At 35.9% G+C, this 17,702-nt stretch overlaps 1 protein-coding gene and 1 pseudogene across 1 annotated transcript; both read right to left on the reverse strand.

Annotated features, from left to right (window-relative positions):
* Positions 1-5,351: 5,351 nt before the first annotated feature.
* Positions 5,352-12,274, reverse strand: HMGN5 (high mobility group nucleosome binding domain 5). Its single transcript, XM_068533689.1, has 6 exons — positions 12,097-12,274; positions 10,322-10,351; positions 9,747-9,776; positions 9,445-9,498; positions 7,509-7,646; positions 5,352-6,188 (listed from the first exon to the last, which is right to left on the reverse strand). The coding sequence occupies exons 1-6, from the start codon at positions 12,109-12,111 to the stop codon at positions 5,493-5,495; spliced, it is 963 nt and encodes a 320-aa protein (XP_068389790.1). The 5' UTR covers positions 12,112-12,274; the 3' UTR covers positions 5,352-5,492.
* Positions 12,275-15,297: 3,023 nt separating this feature from the next.
* On the reverse strand, positions 15,298-15,723 carry LOC137756935 (small ribosomal subunit protein eS26 pseudogene; annotated as a pseudogene).
* Between the last annotated feature and the right edge of the window lie 1,979 nt (positions 15,724-17,702).

Consider the following 17,702-nt stretch of genomic DNA (forward strand, 5'->3'; position numbering starts at 1 on the left):
GGGAAGCAAGGATTCTTCAATATACACAAATCAATCAATGTGATACACCATATTAACAAATTGAAGAAGAAAAACCATATGATCATCTCAATAGATGCAGAAAAAGCTTTTGACAAAATTCAACACCCATTTATGATAAAAACTCTGCAGAAAGTGGGCATAGAGGGAACCTACCTCAACATAATAAAGGCCATATATGACAAACCCACAGCAAACATCATTCTCAATGGTGAAAACTGAAAGCATTTCTTCTAAGATCAGGAACGAGACAAGGATGTCCACTCTCACCACTATTATTCAACATAGTTCTGGAAGTCCTAGCCACGGCAATCAGAGAAGAAAAAGGAATAAAAGGAATACAAATTGGAAAAGAAGAAGTAAAACTGTCACTGTTTGCAGATGACATGATATTATACACAGAGAATCCTAAAAATGCCACCTGAAAGCTCCTAAAGATAATCAATGAATTGGGTAAAGTTGCAGGATACAAAATTAATGCACAGAAATCTCTTGCATTCCTATACACTAATGATGAAAAATCTGAAAGAGTAATTAAGAAAACACTCCCATTTACCATTGCAACAAAAAGAATAAAATACCTTGGAATAAACCTATCTAGGGAGACAAAAGACCTGTATGCAGAAAACTATAAGACACTGATGAAAGAAATTAAAGATGATACCAACAGATGGAGAGATATACCATTTTCTAGGATTGGAAGAATCAACATTGTGAAAATGACTATACTACCCAAAGCAATCTACAGATTCAGTGCAATCCCTATCAAATTACCAATGGCATTTTTTACGGAGCTAGAACAAATTATCTTAAAATTTGTATGGAGACACAAAAGACCCCGAATAGCCAAAGCAGTCTTGAGGGAAACAAAAGGAGCTGGAGGAATCAGACTCCCTGACTTCAGACTGTACTACAAAGCTACAGTAATCATGACAATATGGTACTGGCACAAAACAGAAACATAGATCAATGGAACAAGATAGAAAGCCCAGAGATAAACCCACGCACCTATGGTCAACTAATCTATGACAAAGGAGGCAAAGATATACAATGGAGAAAAGACAGACTCTTCAATAAGTGGTGCTGGGAAAACTGGACAGCTACATGTAAAAGAATGAAATTAGAATACTCCCTAACACCATACACAAAAATAAACTCAAATTGGATTCGAGACCTAAGACTGGACACTATAAAACTCTTCGAGGAAAACATAGGAAGAACACTGTTTGACATAAATCACAGCAAGATCTTTTTTGATCCACCTCCTAGAGTAATGGAAATAAAAACAAAAATAAACAAATGGGACCTAATGAAACTTAAAAGCTTTTGCACAGCAAAGGAAACCATAAACAGGATGAAAAGACAACCCTCAGAACGGGAGAAAATATTTGCAAACGAATCAATGGACAAAGGATTAATCTCCAAAATATATAAACAGCTCATTCAGCTCAATATTAAAGAAACAAACACCCCAATCCAAAAATGGGCAGAAGACCTAAATAGACATTTCTCCAAAGAAGACATATAGACGGCCACGAAGCACATGAAAAGATGCTCAACATCACTAATTATTAGAGAAATGCAACTCAATACTACAATGAGGTATCACCTCACACCAGTTAGAATGGGCATCATCAGAAAATCTACAAACAACAAATGCTGGAGAGGGTGTGGAGAAAAGGGAACCCTCTTGCACTGTTGGTGGGAATGTAAATTGATACAGCCACTATGGAGAACAATATGGAGGTTCCTTAAAAAACTAAAAATAGAATTACCATATGACCCAGCAGTCCCACTAGTGGGCATATACCCAGAGAAAACCGTAATTCAAAAAGACACATGCACCCCAATGTTCATTGCAGCACTATTTACAATAGCCAGGTCATGGAATCAACCTAAATGCCCATCAACAGACGAATGGATAAAGAAGTTGTGGTACATATATACAATGGAATATTACTCAGCCATAAAAATGAATGAAATTGAGTCATTTGTTTAGACGTGGATGTATCTAGAGATTGTCATACAGAGTGAAGTAAGTCAGAAAGAGAAAAACAAATATCGTATATTAACGCATGCATGTGGAACCTAGAAAAATGGTACAGATGAGCCGGTTGGCAGGGCAGAAGTTGAGACACAGATGTAGAGAACAGACATATGGACACCAAGGGGGGAAAACTGCGGTGGTTTGGGGATGGTGGTGTGCTGAATTGGGAGATTGGGATTGATATGTATACACTGATGTGTATAAAATTGATGACTAATCAGAACCTGCAGTATAAAAACAAACAAACAAACAAAACAACTAATACTAAACTTTCATTGGGTTATTTGTATGGAAATATGTTAATATAAATGTTTCAGACATTACATGAAATTTCTAAAAATCTTATATGTTCTGGTATAATGTTGTAAGTCATAATCCTAGTTATTACTTTAAAATGTATATCTCAGAAATAACTAATTTTCTTGTCAACTGCTTTATTATGAACTTTCATGAAATCTTTAACTGTGGTCATTTTTAAGTCTTTTGTCATTTATAGACAGTTCTGGGTGTACTCTGATCCTTTTGCAAATATGTTCCTATAAAAGGGTTTCATCTTCAAGAAATTCATGGAAAAGACTCTGACATGTACAGGTTTCTGGTAACTGACTGTACTGCTGAACTGAATGAATAAGCATTTTCAGAACTCTAATGAAAAACTGATGAACTCATAAAGGTGCTAACAAACGATCAAGATGAAAAAAAAATTAATTACATGGGACTGAGTGAACTGATGAGGATGAGTATAATTTTTGTGACTTTCTGTTTGAATTTAAAAAAAGAAATCCCACAAGGACTCAGAGGCAAAGAATATACAAATCAATTTTCACTGCCAAGTAAAGGAGCTGTTACAGTGGAGGATTACTGGACTGAATGTCAACATTATGACATAGTATGAGTGTGTTTCATGTTTGGTAATTGCAATCATTGTTGCTTTTGTTGTGGTCATCCATGTACAATGCTTGGTGTCAGTCTATTTATCTCGTGTAAAAATAAAATAGAGTGTGTGTGTGTGAAACAAAAAAATATACAAACAATAAATGCTGTAGAGGGTGTGGAGAAAAGGGAAAGCTCTTGCACTGTTGGTGGGAATGTAAACTGATACAGCCACAATGGAGAACAGTATGGAGGTTCCTTAAAAAACTAAAAATAAAATTACCATATAACCCAGCAATTCTACTACTGGGCATATATCCAGAGTAAACCATAATTCAAAAAGATACATGCACACCAATGTTCATTGCAGCACTATTTTCAATAACCAGGTCATGGAAGCAAACTAAATGCCCATTGACAGATGGATAAAGAAGACGTGCTACATACATACAATGGAATATTACTCAGCCATTAAAAGGAACTAAATTGGGTCATTTGTAGAGACACGGATGGACCTAGAGACTGTCATACAGAGTGAAGTAAGTCAGAAAGAGAAAAACATCATATATTAACACATATACATGGAATCTAGAAATATGGTACAGATGAACCTGCTTGCAAGGCAGAAATAGAGACACAGACGTAGAGAACAAACATATAAACACTAGGGGGGAAAGGGAGGTGGGATGAATTGGGAGATTTGGATTATACACTAATATGTATAAAATAGATAACTGATGAGAACCTGCTGTATAGCACCGGGAACTCTACTCAATGCTGTCTGGTGACCTAAATGGGAAGGAAATCCAAAATAGAGGGGATATATGTATACATATAGCTGATTCACTTTGATGTACAGCAGAAACTAACACAACATTGTAAAACAATTATGCCCCAATAAAAAATTTAAAAATAATAAATAAAAGCCAATCCATAGAATGGGAAAAAATTTTTGCAAATTATTACATCTGATAAGGTACTTTTATCTAAAATATATACGTCTTACAACTCAGCACTGAAAAGACAGCCCAAGTAAAAAATGGGTTAAGGCTTTGTTAGATACTTCTCCAAAGAAGTTATCCAAATCACCAATAAACACAGGAGAAGATGCTCAACATCATTAGGGAAATGCAAACAAAAATTACCATGATTTTGATCACCCCCAAATCACCCCACTAGGATTTCTATAATAAAAATGACAGACAATAGCAAGTGTTGGCAAGGATGTGGAGAAAGTAGAAGACTCACACATTGCTGGTGAGAATACAAAATGCTGAAGCCACTTTGGAAAACTGGAAGTTCCTCAAAAAGTTAAACATAGAATTACTAAAATAATCTAGTGGTTCTACTCCTAGGTATATAATCAGGAGAAATGAAAACATACATGTACACAAAAACTTGTACATAAATGTTCATAGCATTATTCATAATTGACAAAGCATGGAAACAACTCAAATATTCTTCAACAAACAATGTAGTGTAATATATTATTCAGCCACAAAAAGAAATGAAATACTGATACATGCTACAACATGGGTGAACATGAAAAATTATGCTAAGTGAAAGAAGCCAGACACAAAAGGCCACATGTCACATGATTCCATTTATACGAAGTGTCCAGAATAGGCAAACCCATAGAGACAGAAAATAAATTAACAGTTGCCAGAGACCAGTGGTGGGGTCTGTTGGGGGGAATATACATAGACAGCTAATTGGTACTTTGTTTCTTATTTTGGTGATGAAAATATTCTGTAATTAGATAGTGGATAGTGATAGTGGTTGCATAACATTGTGAATGTAGTAAAACCACTGAATTGTATATTTTGAAATGGTTAAAATGGTGAATTTTATGTTATGTTTATTTTATCTCAGTGCAAAAAAATTTTTAATGTTTTTGTGAACATCACAATAGAAAAAATGAAGCATTATAATATTTCACTAATTAGATTTTTGGAGTTATAACAAACTACAATAATCTTTGAAGATAATTTTTATTAAGATAAATCCAGTAAAATTTTGTGAATACACATATTGTCAGAACTGCCCTTCTGAAATAAACATTTGTATTTCTTTTAAAAATGGAATTACAATTTTATTTTTTCCCAAGCTAATATCAAAGTTATATTTGGGAAAGATAATTCTAATTCTTAGCATTACATGAAAATAGTTCACCTTCTTTATAAAAGTAACCTAGAGAACCACAAGAATGTTTGAGGAAATTCTTTTGGGATCTCTCCATTTTGTGAAATTATCACATATAGGAGTAAAATTAAAATTCAAAGATTTAACACATAACTTACAGAAAAAGTGTATTCACTGACAAAGTTGAAAACATATTTTTTCTATATATTCCACTATTATAATTACAAAATTTATAGATAAAGGTTTCATGTTAGGAAATTTGTGACTAATAACCAGTATGAAGATGTTTTGAAATTAAATTGATGCTAAAGAAAAGCTGTGTTTATAAAATAGTTGATAAAAATATTCATCTCTCTTAACACTACAACATGAAGGTACATATTACCAAATTATGAAACCATATAGGGCAGCTTTAAACAATACTCTGAGACTCTACTTTTTTTCCATTTTCTTTTTTGACCTCTTTTCTTTCAGCTATTTCTTTTCCAATTTCAGCCTTGCTTTCATCTTCTTTTCCATCTCCTCCATCTTTCCTGTCTCCTTTTCCATTTTCTTCCTCTTTTCCGTCTTCCTTTTTTTCATCTTCTCCTTTCTCTTTTTCATCTTCTTTCTCATTTACACCTTCATCCCCCTTTCCATCTTCATCCTCTTTTCCATCTTCATTCTCTTTTCCATCTCCTTTCTCTTTTCTATCATCTCCCTTTTTTTCATCTTCTCCTTTATCTTTTCCATCTTCAGATTCTTTGCCATCTTCTCCTTTCTCCTTTCCATTTTCATTCTCTTTTTCATCTCCTTTCTCTTTTTCATCTTCTCCCTCTTTGCCATCTTCTCCTTTCCCTTTTCCATCTTCACCCTCCTTTTCATCTCCTGTGTCTTTCTTGTCTTCTTCCTCTTTTCCACCTTCATCTTCTTTTTCATATTCTTTCCCTCTTCCATCTTCTCCTTTCTCTTCTTCCTTGTTTTGATCTTCTCCATCTCCTTTCTGATCTTCTTTTTCATCTTCTTTTGCTTCTGCTGCCACTGTTTCTTTCTTTTCTCCTCTTTCTTCTTTGATATCTTCAATTTTTTCTTCTTTTATTTCCTCTATTTCTTTTTCAGGAGCTGGTGTCTATATGTATTGAGAAAAAAGCCAAGATTATATTTGTAAATTTGGAAACATTTCCCCTAAATACTTAGGATTATATCTGTTTTATGGAAAAAATGATACTTCATCTATAAGAAAGTAATTTTCCTGTGGAAAAGGCCTCCTAAACAACACATCATAAGGAAACCTTATAAGAAATAGGATTAATTAAAATATCTCCACACAAACATGCACAAATAGATATTTGGAACAATAAATTCAGGGAAACTTGTTCATATAAATAATTTTCATTACAAATATGAGGAAACAGAGTAAATACAGAAAAAATGAGTAGCATGTATGTAAACAAAATATATTCCTTGAAGAAATAATACATTTTATTTCTATAATGGTGAGATTTAGGTCTACTTTGTAAAAAGTTACTTGAAAAGTCTTCTACCATATATCATAGGATCACTTACAAAAGATTTTCCCTACATGCATAGGTCTGGTTTATAGATTTGGCACTAAATCCCATTCTCATTTTTTTTTTAACTACAATACCTAGAAACGTGGTATGCTAAATATGTAAAGCAAGACCTATTGAAAACATACATAATGATTTGTTTTGCAATCTGAAGAGGAAAGAAGAAACATATATGATCTTGAAAAGGTATTTACAAATAGCCCATGTGCTGACAAAAGCAATAGAGGATTGGTCTGTATTTAATAAGACAGTGATTAGATTATTAATAAGTCATAATCTCTGGCATTGTTCTATTAATATCAATGCTAACCCACTGCTCCCACTACCCATACCTGTAAATTCTCAAATTTTAAATTTGTTTTCTTTCTTTTCCCCTTAGATACCATTATACTATATGTTATAAACAGAATGTTTGTGTCCTCCAAAATTCATATGATAAAACCTAATTTCCAATGTGATCATATTTGGAGGTGGGGCCTATGGGAGGTGATTAAGGTCATCAGAGTAGAGCCCTCATGAAAAGGATTTATGTCCTTATAAAAGAGGCCCCAGAGAGCTCTCTCACCCTTTCTATCACGTCAGGACACAGTGAGAAAACTGCCATCCATAACCAGGAAGCAGGTCTTCATCAGACACCAAAAATACTGGTGCCTTGATTTTGGATTTCCCAGCCTTCAGAACTGTGAGAAATAAATTTCTGTTGTTTATAAGCCACCCATCTGTGGTATTTTGTTACAGCAGCCTGGACAGACTGACACTATGGAGCCATACTCATTTAATGTTTTTCAATGTTTAAACTACAAGACAAACAAGATTTCTTTCAGTTGCACCCATTGTTAAACTTTCAAGTGGACAAAATTGTTAATATTGGAAGATACCTCTATAATGTTGGCTTCTCCATTTTCAGCAGTTTCACTGTTGTATTCTTCTTTAACAACTTCTTTCTTGGTTTCAGCTATGGCTTTGGCACTTGCATCTGTGTTTTTTTCCATCATATCATTTTTTGTCTTCATTTTCTGTCCAGCAACACAGAACAATAAAAAAAAAATACACAATTTAACTAGTGTGTTGATTAAATGGCCCGTTATTTTACCAGCTGTTGTAATAATTTATGGAAAAGCTTTAAAATATCCATATAAACTTAATATCAACAAAATTATCACTTGACACTTTCAGTGTCATTATAAACCTGAAATGGTATTAAAATGAATAATATTCCTGATATAAATCAAAGAAAGTTTCTTTTAGGTGAGAAACAACAAGTTAGAATGCTGACCAGTGGCTACTCAGGGCCAATTGCTAGCATCAGGTTACACTTTGATAAATTGACTTTCTTTGACTAGAGGGGACCAGTTTATCCCTGTCATGTTTAATAATTAGCAACAGGGTTTTTGACTGCAGAGCCTCCATTGGTAATAATTAAGAGAAATACTATGTTAGAGAGAGCAGCAATTTAGATATATTTAAAAGAGGTCACCTGGGGACATTAGTGATTCAATATTTGGGTCTACAAGTTTCTGAATGACTTGAATCATAATTTCTTTACCAAGAAAGCTCTTTGGCTAAGTGTGTATGTAGTAGAAAGAGCACTGGGTTCAGGGGCCAGCTAACATGTGTTTTAAATCTGGATCTGTTTCTTACTTGATGTGATCTTGAGCAAAAGCAGAAATCTCTTTGTGTTTATTTCTTCATATGTAAAAGAGAGTAATACCACCTACCTACAGGGATGTAATAAGGAGCAAATGATAAAATATATGTGAAATTACTTTAGAAACTGTAAAATGCAATATAGATATGTTTTATTCTTTTAATACATGAGAAACTGAGAGCCAAGGAGGGTAAAGTGTTTTAAAGTCCATGATTATATATTATCTGTTTTATTCTATCACTGTCTTTTACTTTGAAAGGAAATAAACTATGTTTACTATTTTAACAACTTATAAATTGAGTACTTAATTTTATAAATAGTGACAAGGAAATGCAAAATAGAGAAAAACCAAAAAGAACCTTTCTCTTCAGTTGTCACTTACTATGATTACTAAACCTATGGCCATAGTTTTAGCAATATCTTTTAATGAAGTATTTCAAAGCATTTTATGAATACAACTGTAAGTTAGTTTCTTCAACCACAAAATGATGGGATTAGATGATCTCTAACGTTCCTCCTAGCTTTAACATTTTATGATGTTAAGAATTCAACTTATCCTTAAAACATCAATCATACCTCAATAAACCAGTTCTAAAAAAGAAATACAGTCATATTATATTCACACATATTTACACATAAATAAATAAATATAAATATAGGGGAAAAAGTGAACTTAATATTGAGGCTATTTCTAATGTCTTTAACCACAACATTAGAGCACAGAAGCCTATATGAGATCAACTGTGTGTATTTGAAAATAATGTATGTGAAAGCACTTTGAAAACTGTAAAGTATTATCAAATGTTAGTTACTATTATTATCACAAAGCATTACTTTGGTTACTAGAGTTTACACCTTTTGTTTCCCCAGGAGTACTGGTATTATGACTATATGACGTCAAAAGCACGTATGTTTTATGGGTCTAGCCAACTAAAATTTTGTTTTGTCTCTTCCTAATGAAAATGCCGAAACACAGCAGAAAACCACAGAACACAAACAAATATTTCTGACTCAAAGGGCTGACATGTACCATATGGTATAATGTATAATGTAATATATCACTAACTGAAAAGAAAATAAAGCAAAATGATCAACTGTATGCCTTTCCAAAAAACTATTTCTGAAGAAAAGCAAGTTTCTCTCAACATTGCATGCTGAATATTTACCCTTGGAGTTGATGTTCTTTTGGACTTCAACTCTGGTGTAATGGGCACAGGCAACTGGGGGTAAAGAAGGAAGAAATCATAATTGAAGACAGATCACTAACAATGAAATTCAGCCTCGTAATTAAAATAAATGGGTATAGTTCAAACTGAACACTAAGATAAAAACATTTCCTTGGTGAGAAAGTTTTTCTTAAAACATCAAAAACAAATCTTGTATTAAATAACTAGTATTGTCTAGGATTCTCTGAATTTTAAAATTACATTTTACAATACATGGGCAGCTTTTTAAAAAGACTACTTACAGCAGACAGTCTGGCTGATCTTCTCTTTGGCTATAAGTTAAAAATAATTATCAGTTAAGAGAATTATGGATACACAAAACTAGAAATATTTATATTGTGGTGAAAATATTTAGTGTACCACTACGTATATATTGTCATTAAGAAGCATTGTGTACTTGATTAAAAAATATCATAGTAAAAATATAAGTTTTGATTTTTCCCTCCTCTGGACCCTTCATACAGCTAAGGAAAAAAGAATCCCAAATTAAATTTCAATTGCTAGGCTAAATGAACACAAATGGCTAGTAACAAGGAGTATATTTAGAAATGAAAATACAGCCCCTTCTTGCAAACTGACAAAGCAATTCTTTGGCTTAAAAGGAAGAAGCTCTCTCCAGATCTTAAGCACAAGGTCCTAAGTTCCATGGAGTTTGGAGTTTTCAATACCTACTATATTTCTGAGAGAGCTCACTGGCATACCATATTGGTACGCATATGGTACAAATATATTAACCAGCATTTAGTTTTTAGCTGCTTATGTGTCAAGTTTATAAACCAAGTGAATTTTTTCAGATTCTAAAACTAAAGAAACTCACCTCCTGACTCATATCACCTTGACCTGCAACCTATACAGGGGAGAAAACCACACAGAAATAAGGTCATCGATATAAACATATACTGATAGATCCGAAAATATTGCCTATAGATTGCAATTGCAATATAACAGCTTGACTTTTTCTTGGATTCCTGCTCAAGTAGCCACGTGTTAGTGCCTAGTAGCATGCTGTCTACTAAAGCGCAAATGTGCACCAAGATGCAAATGAATTCCCAAGACGTAAGTTTATACAACTGATAGTCAATTTCATCCTTTTGTGTAAATTGCATCTCCTAAAAACAAACCTTTTTAATTTTAAAATCCACCTGTTGTAGCCAGGGTTAAAGCCAAAAAGTGTGGGGGCGGGCAGAATGAAGGCGGAGCTTCATACAATCTCCCTGTCTGTTTAGCTTTATGCTCGAGATGCAATTGTACTTATCTGATCCTCTCTTCTAAATGGACTATTCTCCCCTCCAAGTTGTGCATACAACAACTACAACCCCCACAATGCCCTGGTGTGGGGGGACCCTCTTTGTTACAACGTCAATGCGTTTTTCTGAGAAGCCGGCTGCGGATTTTAAAACTTCCCGCCACTACCTGCTACAAGGTTGCTGTCAGCTCTGTAAAATAGCAAGACCCATTGCACAAGCCTAGAAAAGCGCAGCGGTGGGAATCTCAGGCAGGGGGATGTTGATTAGAAACCATTGCTTTCCGTATCTGAGCAGTCCTTTAGCCTGGGAATTATCGAGCTATTGCACGAGTCATACATCGCCAGAGCACCGGGGAATTTCAGTCTTATTCCTATGTTCTAAAAATATGGAAGGCGGACGAATAGATAGGAATAGTACCAAAACAATCATAACGCCTTACTTAGCACAGTGTTTTACAATTTTATCAAGCAACGAAACAGCGATCGATTTCACTTCTAAGGGAACTCCCTCCCCCCCCCAAAAAAAACAAACCAACACCGAGCGTGAATTTATTTCCCGTCCAAGAGAGAAACCACGATCTTTTAAGTGAGGGTTTGCAGGAGACTTGTAGCCCTTGAATAGCTCATATCAATTCTGCGCGTCTAAAGTGAACAAATCCATGCTACCCTAACATCAGCAATAGTTTATCTGACCCATTTCTCTTATCATCCTTCCACCTTTAGACAGTGAGTGAGCTTGGAGAGTCCCAGATCTCTCAGCTCCAAAGTTGCTAATTACAGCTGTGAATCTCTCCCTTCTCTAGGACAGTTTGAAGTCTGCGCCGCCTAATGGCACAGGATTACCATTGCATAGCCATCTGGCATGACAAGAAGCGGAGGAGGGAAAAAAAGGAAAAAGAAAACGGGAAGAACAAAGGCAAATACGGGAGAAAGCCATGGCTTTCGTTCCCCCAAACTGGACGGTTCCCGGAGAAAAGCTGGAGGCTGAGGAGGAAACTAGTGCCTGGAAGTGTGGTTGGGAGAAGTCTTCTCCAATAGGGTAAGCGGAGGAAGGGGGGGTGGGGTAGGAAGCGACAGCACAGCGCTATGGCTGTTTGTAATTCAGCATGGAGACACCTCTCAAGTGATTCTTACCCTTAAACAAAACAAGCCAAAAGTGAACTACTAGTTGCGTGAGAGACCATCCTCAACCTTACACCAACCGATATTTGCCCTTCCCTCCCCTTCCATTCAACACATCACAAAATCGAACTAGAAGCCAAAATGCTTTAAAAAAAAAAACTCTGCCGATTAGGAAATATGTATTTCAGTCGCTAATCCCCCTTCTGTCTTCCTATTTCACTTACCTTTCTTTTGGGCATTGTTGCAGCTCTCTAGAGGAGATCTTAACAGCAGGAAAAAAGCCGAAAGAAGTCTCTACCCGACCGCTCAGAGAGCAACTGAGTTTTCAATGAATGAACTAATTGCAGCACGACCTGTGCTCGCCTCCAAAAAAAAAAAAAAAATCCCTCGTTATTGGCAACATTAAACGCACCAGACGCAACCGAACTACGTGAACGGTTAGCAGGAGGGGGACCCAAATTGGAGTGACAGGCTGTCAGGCCAATAAGGGGAGGTGACCAGCCCAGGGGGCGTGGCCCACGTACTTGCCTGAAGCCCTCGTACTCTGCCAGCTCCGACCGCTGGTGGGGTAGAGGAGACCCCAGACTTCGTGGATGCAAAGTGCTGAAGCATAAAACCGGCGGGAAAGCTGGAATTGTCTTGATCGTTTTTTGTTGTTGTTTTTGTTTTTTTCCTTTTATGTAGTAATGACAGGCGAAAGTCATTGTACTTGCTTTCTCCACGGTCTCTAAAAGCCCCACTTTACTTCCTGGAGACAAAGTGCTTTAGGGACATTATTGAGCCTAGGCTCCAGTCTTTCCATTCTACCTTTGGCAGAATGATGTAGATGAACTGAGAGGAGCACTCATTCAGAAAGTAGAAAAGAGTGGAGCTGTTTCTCAGGTTGTGGGAACTTTCCGCCAAAGCAGAATTGTAGTCCTGGCAGGATCAGGGTGCCAAACGGCGCGTCTCCCGCCAATGGAGAGCAACAAACTGGGAGCTGTAAAAGCAGGAGGAACGTGAAGGTGGGGACATTTGATAGATACCATTATCCCACTTGGTGGGAGTCCACCAGGAATTCAATGGGACCCCGCGTGAGGTTTGTAATAACAGAGGTCTATCCCGAGGAAAAGTGCTGATACAATGGATTATGAATCCAAAGGTGGCATTTAGTGAAGGGACTCGGGAAGGTGCCATACATGAAAGTGTTTAGGACTCAAGAGCCTGGACTCGGATAAAGCAATTAAAGCACTCACCTCTGGTGCAAATTTAAGTATGTGCCCCAAACTCAGGAGATTAGGATGAGGCAATTGAAGTGAATCATGCAAGTGCAGGGCAAGATCTTGATTTTATTTAAAATTGATAGTTTGTTCATCATGGACTTTTTTTGCATTAGTTAGGTCTTTAAAATAGTGCTTTAAAAATTTATCTTCATTATCGAGTTTTGGGGTGCCTCTTATAATTTGTGCCTAAGGAGAGTGCCCCCTAATGTCACCCTAGTCCTAGCCATCATTAGGTAGCTTTCTACTCTAAAAGAGGCTTCTATCTGCGTTCCCAAGTTAGTTTCTGAGACCTAAAGTTTGTGAGAGTGGGGGTGGGGATTGGTGAATGAGGTACTTGTGGATACTTATGCGTAAAAATGTAGGATCCTGAAGCACCTTTTCCCAATGCCTTACTTTGGTTTTTGTAACAGCTAATTGGGTTTAAACTTGTTTCAACCACAGACGAAATCCCTATGCTGGAAGGTTAATCAAAAAAAGGAAATTAACCCTTTGAACAGTTACTTAAAGGAATAAATCCATTTGTGTTCATGTGGATTAAAAAATTGCAATCATCAGTTTTAAAAATATTCATAGCTGCTTTAGAATACCAAACCATCCCTTCAAACTAAAATACAGCCTAACAGAAGAACCCATCATTTTTACCTTTACCCATTCTTCCCCAGCACCTACAGTGTGGAATTAAACAGATCAGGTAGTAAAGACTGTTTTCAGCTCAATTTCCCTCCTCCAACCTCATATTACATTCTGATTCAAGTAGGTAAATCAGAAAGACATTTAAATTGCTTCCTTTCCCCACAGTTATTGGGATCATCCCTAGATTCTCTAGATGCCTCTTTAACTCTTATGGTGAAGGCATTACTGGGTGAGCCTAGATGTGTTTCAATCATTTTATTTTCCAAGAGTTAGAAAGTAAACATAAAATTTGGGTTCAATATAAGGATTGCTTCATAAGGATAAGGAGAAACATGAAGAGAATGAAAAATGCGTCAACACTGGAACACACTCAACAAATTCGTATTTAGCATTATTTTGTGAGTTGGATTTTGATTTTATAGACTAGCCTATGAAACTGCAAAACGCTGTGGTATGCAAAGTTGCATTACATGGTTTCTGCCCTTAAGAACTTTTATAATTGTGTAGGATAAAGCAAGCAGATGCAAACATTTATAAATCAAGGTTGCTTGTATCATGTGAGTGGTACAATCTAAGTTCAATAATAAAACAGATGAGAACTATGGTTTAAGACTGAGATCACTGGAGAAGGTTTTTGTTGAGGAGGTAGTATTTGACTTGGCTCTGAACCGTTGGATAGACTATTATAGCAAATGCAGAGGCAGGAAATCTTTGTACTTGTTCAGTGAACAGAATGACTAGTCCAGGTGGATTGAAATAAATGATCGTGAGGAGTCTTGGGAGGTAAGGCTTAGTTTGGAGGCAAAGAAGAAACGTGCAGGTCAGTGGGGTCTAAGATTCCTCTTAAGTTTGTGAGCAATTTTCTTTTTTGGTCCATTTCCCTTCCTTGCAGTCTAACCTGTTGCATCTGTGATTTATGTCCTATCAGATTGAAACAATAGTCATGCATGCATACAAAAATTTTCTAAGGTTGAAACATTTCTCTAATTCCTGACCCCCACCACCATGTTCTTTTTTTCCAACCATTAACCAGGGTAGTCTTTTGTAGAAACCAACCTGCCCTAGGCTTTTTGCCTTTGCTATATTTTTACCTCCGATTGCAGCCCCATTGTCTTATATCTCTGCTTATCAAATGTCTATCAAACTGTTCAGACCCAAGTCAAATATCACTTCTTTGACAAAAGCCTTATCCAATAATTTCAGCCCTAAAAGATTCTACCTTCTTGTTACACTATAGAATTTAAATTGTACCACTCATATGACACAAGCAAGCTTTGATATTTTCTATTTTCTCCCCAACCACTCAGTCGTATAACTTCACGTTGATTTAAAATTTTGTATACTTATTTCTCCTTACCTAAATATTTTCTTAGCACATTACACTCTACATACCTCCTATAGAATTTGCTAACTTTAAAAACTATTTTTCTAAAATTGATAAATTATTCCTTAATTTTTTTTTTGTATAATTGTCAAAGTGAGAATTTTTTTTGGCTCATTTAAAAAAATACATTGGCTTATTTCTTTTTTTTTTTAAGTATAATTTCCATTTTATTGTCTTTCCAGGGAACAGTATTTCTTTAGTCTTTAAGGACTTAGCTCCTTACATGGGCTTTGGTGGAGGTCGTGGGGCAGCACCAGCAGGTCTAAATCGGGATGGAGGTGTTTGGTCCTTCCGGGCTTTCTGAGAACGATTCCTGAACTACCTTGTTGTGAATGGCACAACTCATGCAGTAATGCAGTTTCACATACAGCTTTGGAAGCACATAGGCGTCGAAAACACTCGCTTAGGAAATGTCCCTGATGGCTGAGGCCTCTACGATGTTCCGAATGACGAACTTCTTAATAGCCTTATCCTTGGGCACGCAACGGGCATAGTTGGTACAACGAATAGGCTGCACGTGGCTGCGGCCCTTTTTGGCACTACCATTGTTCCTTCTTTTCTTGGTCATCTTGGAAGCGAGGAGGCGAAAGAGGAGCTATTTCTCTTTTTTAAATTATTTATTCATGACTATGAAGGTAATTGCTGGACAATTCTCCACAGGGCTCTCTAATTTCTCCTGGGTATTAAGAATGCCTACTGCCATCCTCAAAACTTACAGGAGCTGTAGCATGCCCATTTGGTAACCACTGGGAAATGACACAGGAAGATATGAACAATTGTAAAGGAAAGACACCAACATTAAATTGTTTGAGACAGAGAATCCAAAAGAAAGTATTAAGTATTTATGAGAAAAGGGATGTTAGGCAGTTAAGGTAAAAGAGGTCATCAAATGTTCTATATATTCTAGCTTAAAATGATATATATGTTGCATAATTCAAAGTATTTCTCCATATACAGCTTTGCATGCAATGGGATCTCAAAAATACTGATTGATTAGTAATGAATATCTTCTTTTCCATATTAAATTATGTTTAATTTTGGCCTCATCCATTACCATTATTATTATTATATTTCTAAAAAATGAAAAAATGTCAGAAAACTACCTACTATTGTTTGAACATAATGAGGTAAGACTTCCATTATATAATTAAAAGTTGTGTTTTAAATACATTGTCACTTGGTATTTTCACAGGGCAAAATAAATGGTAAGACTACAGTGAGCCAAAATACATAAATACACTTATTTTGAGCCTTATATAAGATTGATCTGAGGAATTTGCTTAGATTGATGACAGCACTTACCTGAGACTCTGGAAAAATTATAATCCTGAAGACCCAAAGCTTCCCATATCCTATGTTTATTCACAGCAGGCCAGAGATTAATAAAATAGTGAATTAATGAGCGATCCCTGATATGAAGGATCTGGAAAGTATGTTTCCAAAGGTAAAAATAAATGAGGCTGCTTTCTAGGGGAAAAAGGAATATAATACAATTTTATGTTTTTAATTGCAAAATGTCTACCTATTTTTAAAGTAATTATTTGAGGAAATCCTATTTTTAGGCTCTCACACCTTAAAGCTTAAAGGAGGCTGTTGAAGATTTTTTAGTTTAATCCCCTTGGAATACAGATGAATAAAATGTAGTCCAGGGAGTTAAATGACATGCCCAATATCATCTATTGAATTCACAGCAGGCTTTTTTGGTTTTGTACTAAAAAATGTATCTATGGTTGTGATATTAACAATTATACAACTTATACAGAAGTGTTAGTAACTATGTGGCATATTTGGTAAATACAAATTTTGTTCAATTGCTGGCCATCAGCCTACTTCAGATACTTTTTTTATGCTTATTCACTGGATCCTCCATTCATCTATAATCTTAAACTTGAATTCTCTAGTCAGTTTCAATTACCTCAAGAAAGTAGAAACCTTAGGGAAGAGAAATTCTACTTTCACGTTTTCTTCTTTTTCCTTTTTGGTCTAAGGTAATTCCAAGGAATGTGGTTTTTTCTCCTAGAACTTGACAAATACTTGCCTATGCTGTCCTCTTTCTTTTGCCAGCAAAGAAGTTTTCAAATAAAATTGCAGATGAGCTTTCTCTTTGGCTAAAATTATTCAAAGATTTCCAACTTCCAGTAGGTGTCCTCATTTATTTGAAGAGTTTCAAAGTTTCTCACTTTAGGGATAAAGGCTTCTGGTTCCCTTAAATTTACTAAATTCTATCTATTGAACTTTTTTTTTAAAATAAATTTATTTATTTATTTATTTATTTATTTATTTATTTATTTATTTATGGCTGCGTTGCGTCTTCGTTGCTGTGCACGGGCTTTCTCTAGTTGCGGCGAGGGGGGACTACTCTTCGTTGTGGTGTGCAGTGGCTTCTCTTGTTGCAGAGCATGGGCTCTAGGCACGCGGGCTTCAGTAGTTGTGGCATGCGAGCTCAGCAGTTGTGATGTGTGGGCTCCAGAGCGCAGGCTCAGCAGTTGTGGCACAGGGGCTTAGTTGCTCTGCAGCATGTAGGATCTTCCCCATCCAGGTATCGAACCCG

The sequence above is a fragment of the Eschrichtius robustus genome, chromosome X, assembly GCF_028021215.1.
Source record: "Eschrichtius robustus isolate mEscRob2 chromosome X, mEscRob2.pri, whole genome shotgun sequence".
Taxonomy (NCBI): Eukaryota; Metazoa; Chordata; class Mammalia; order Artiodactyla; family Eschrichtiidae; genus Eschrichtius; species Eschrichtius robustus.

Coding starts and splice junctions, on each gene's coding strand:
- HMGN5 (XM_068533689.1), bottom strand. Junction 9,499..9,746: donor GATCAGCCAGACTGTCTGCT/GTAAGTAGTCTT, acceptor CTTTACCCCCAG/TTGCCTGTGCCCATTACACC. Junction 6,189..7,508: donor GAGAAGCCAACATTATAGAG/GTATCTTCCAAT, acceptor CAATACATATAG/ACACCAGCTCCTGAAAAAGA.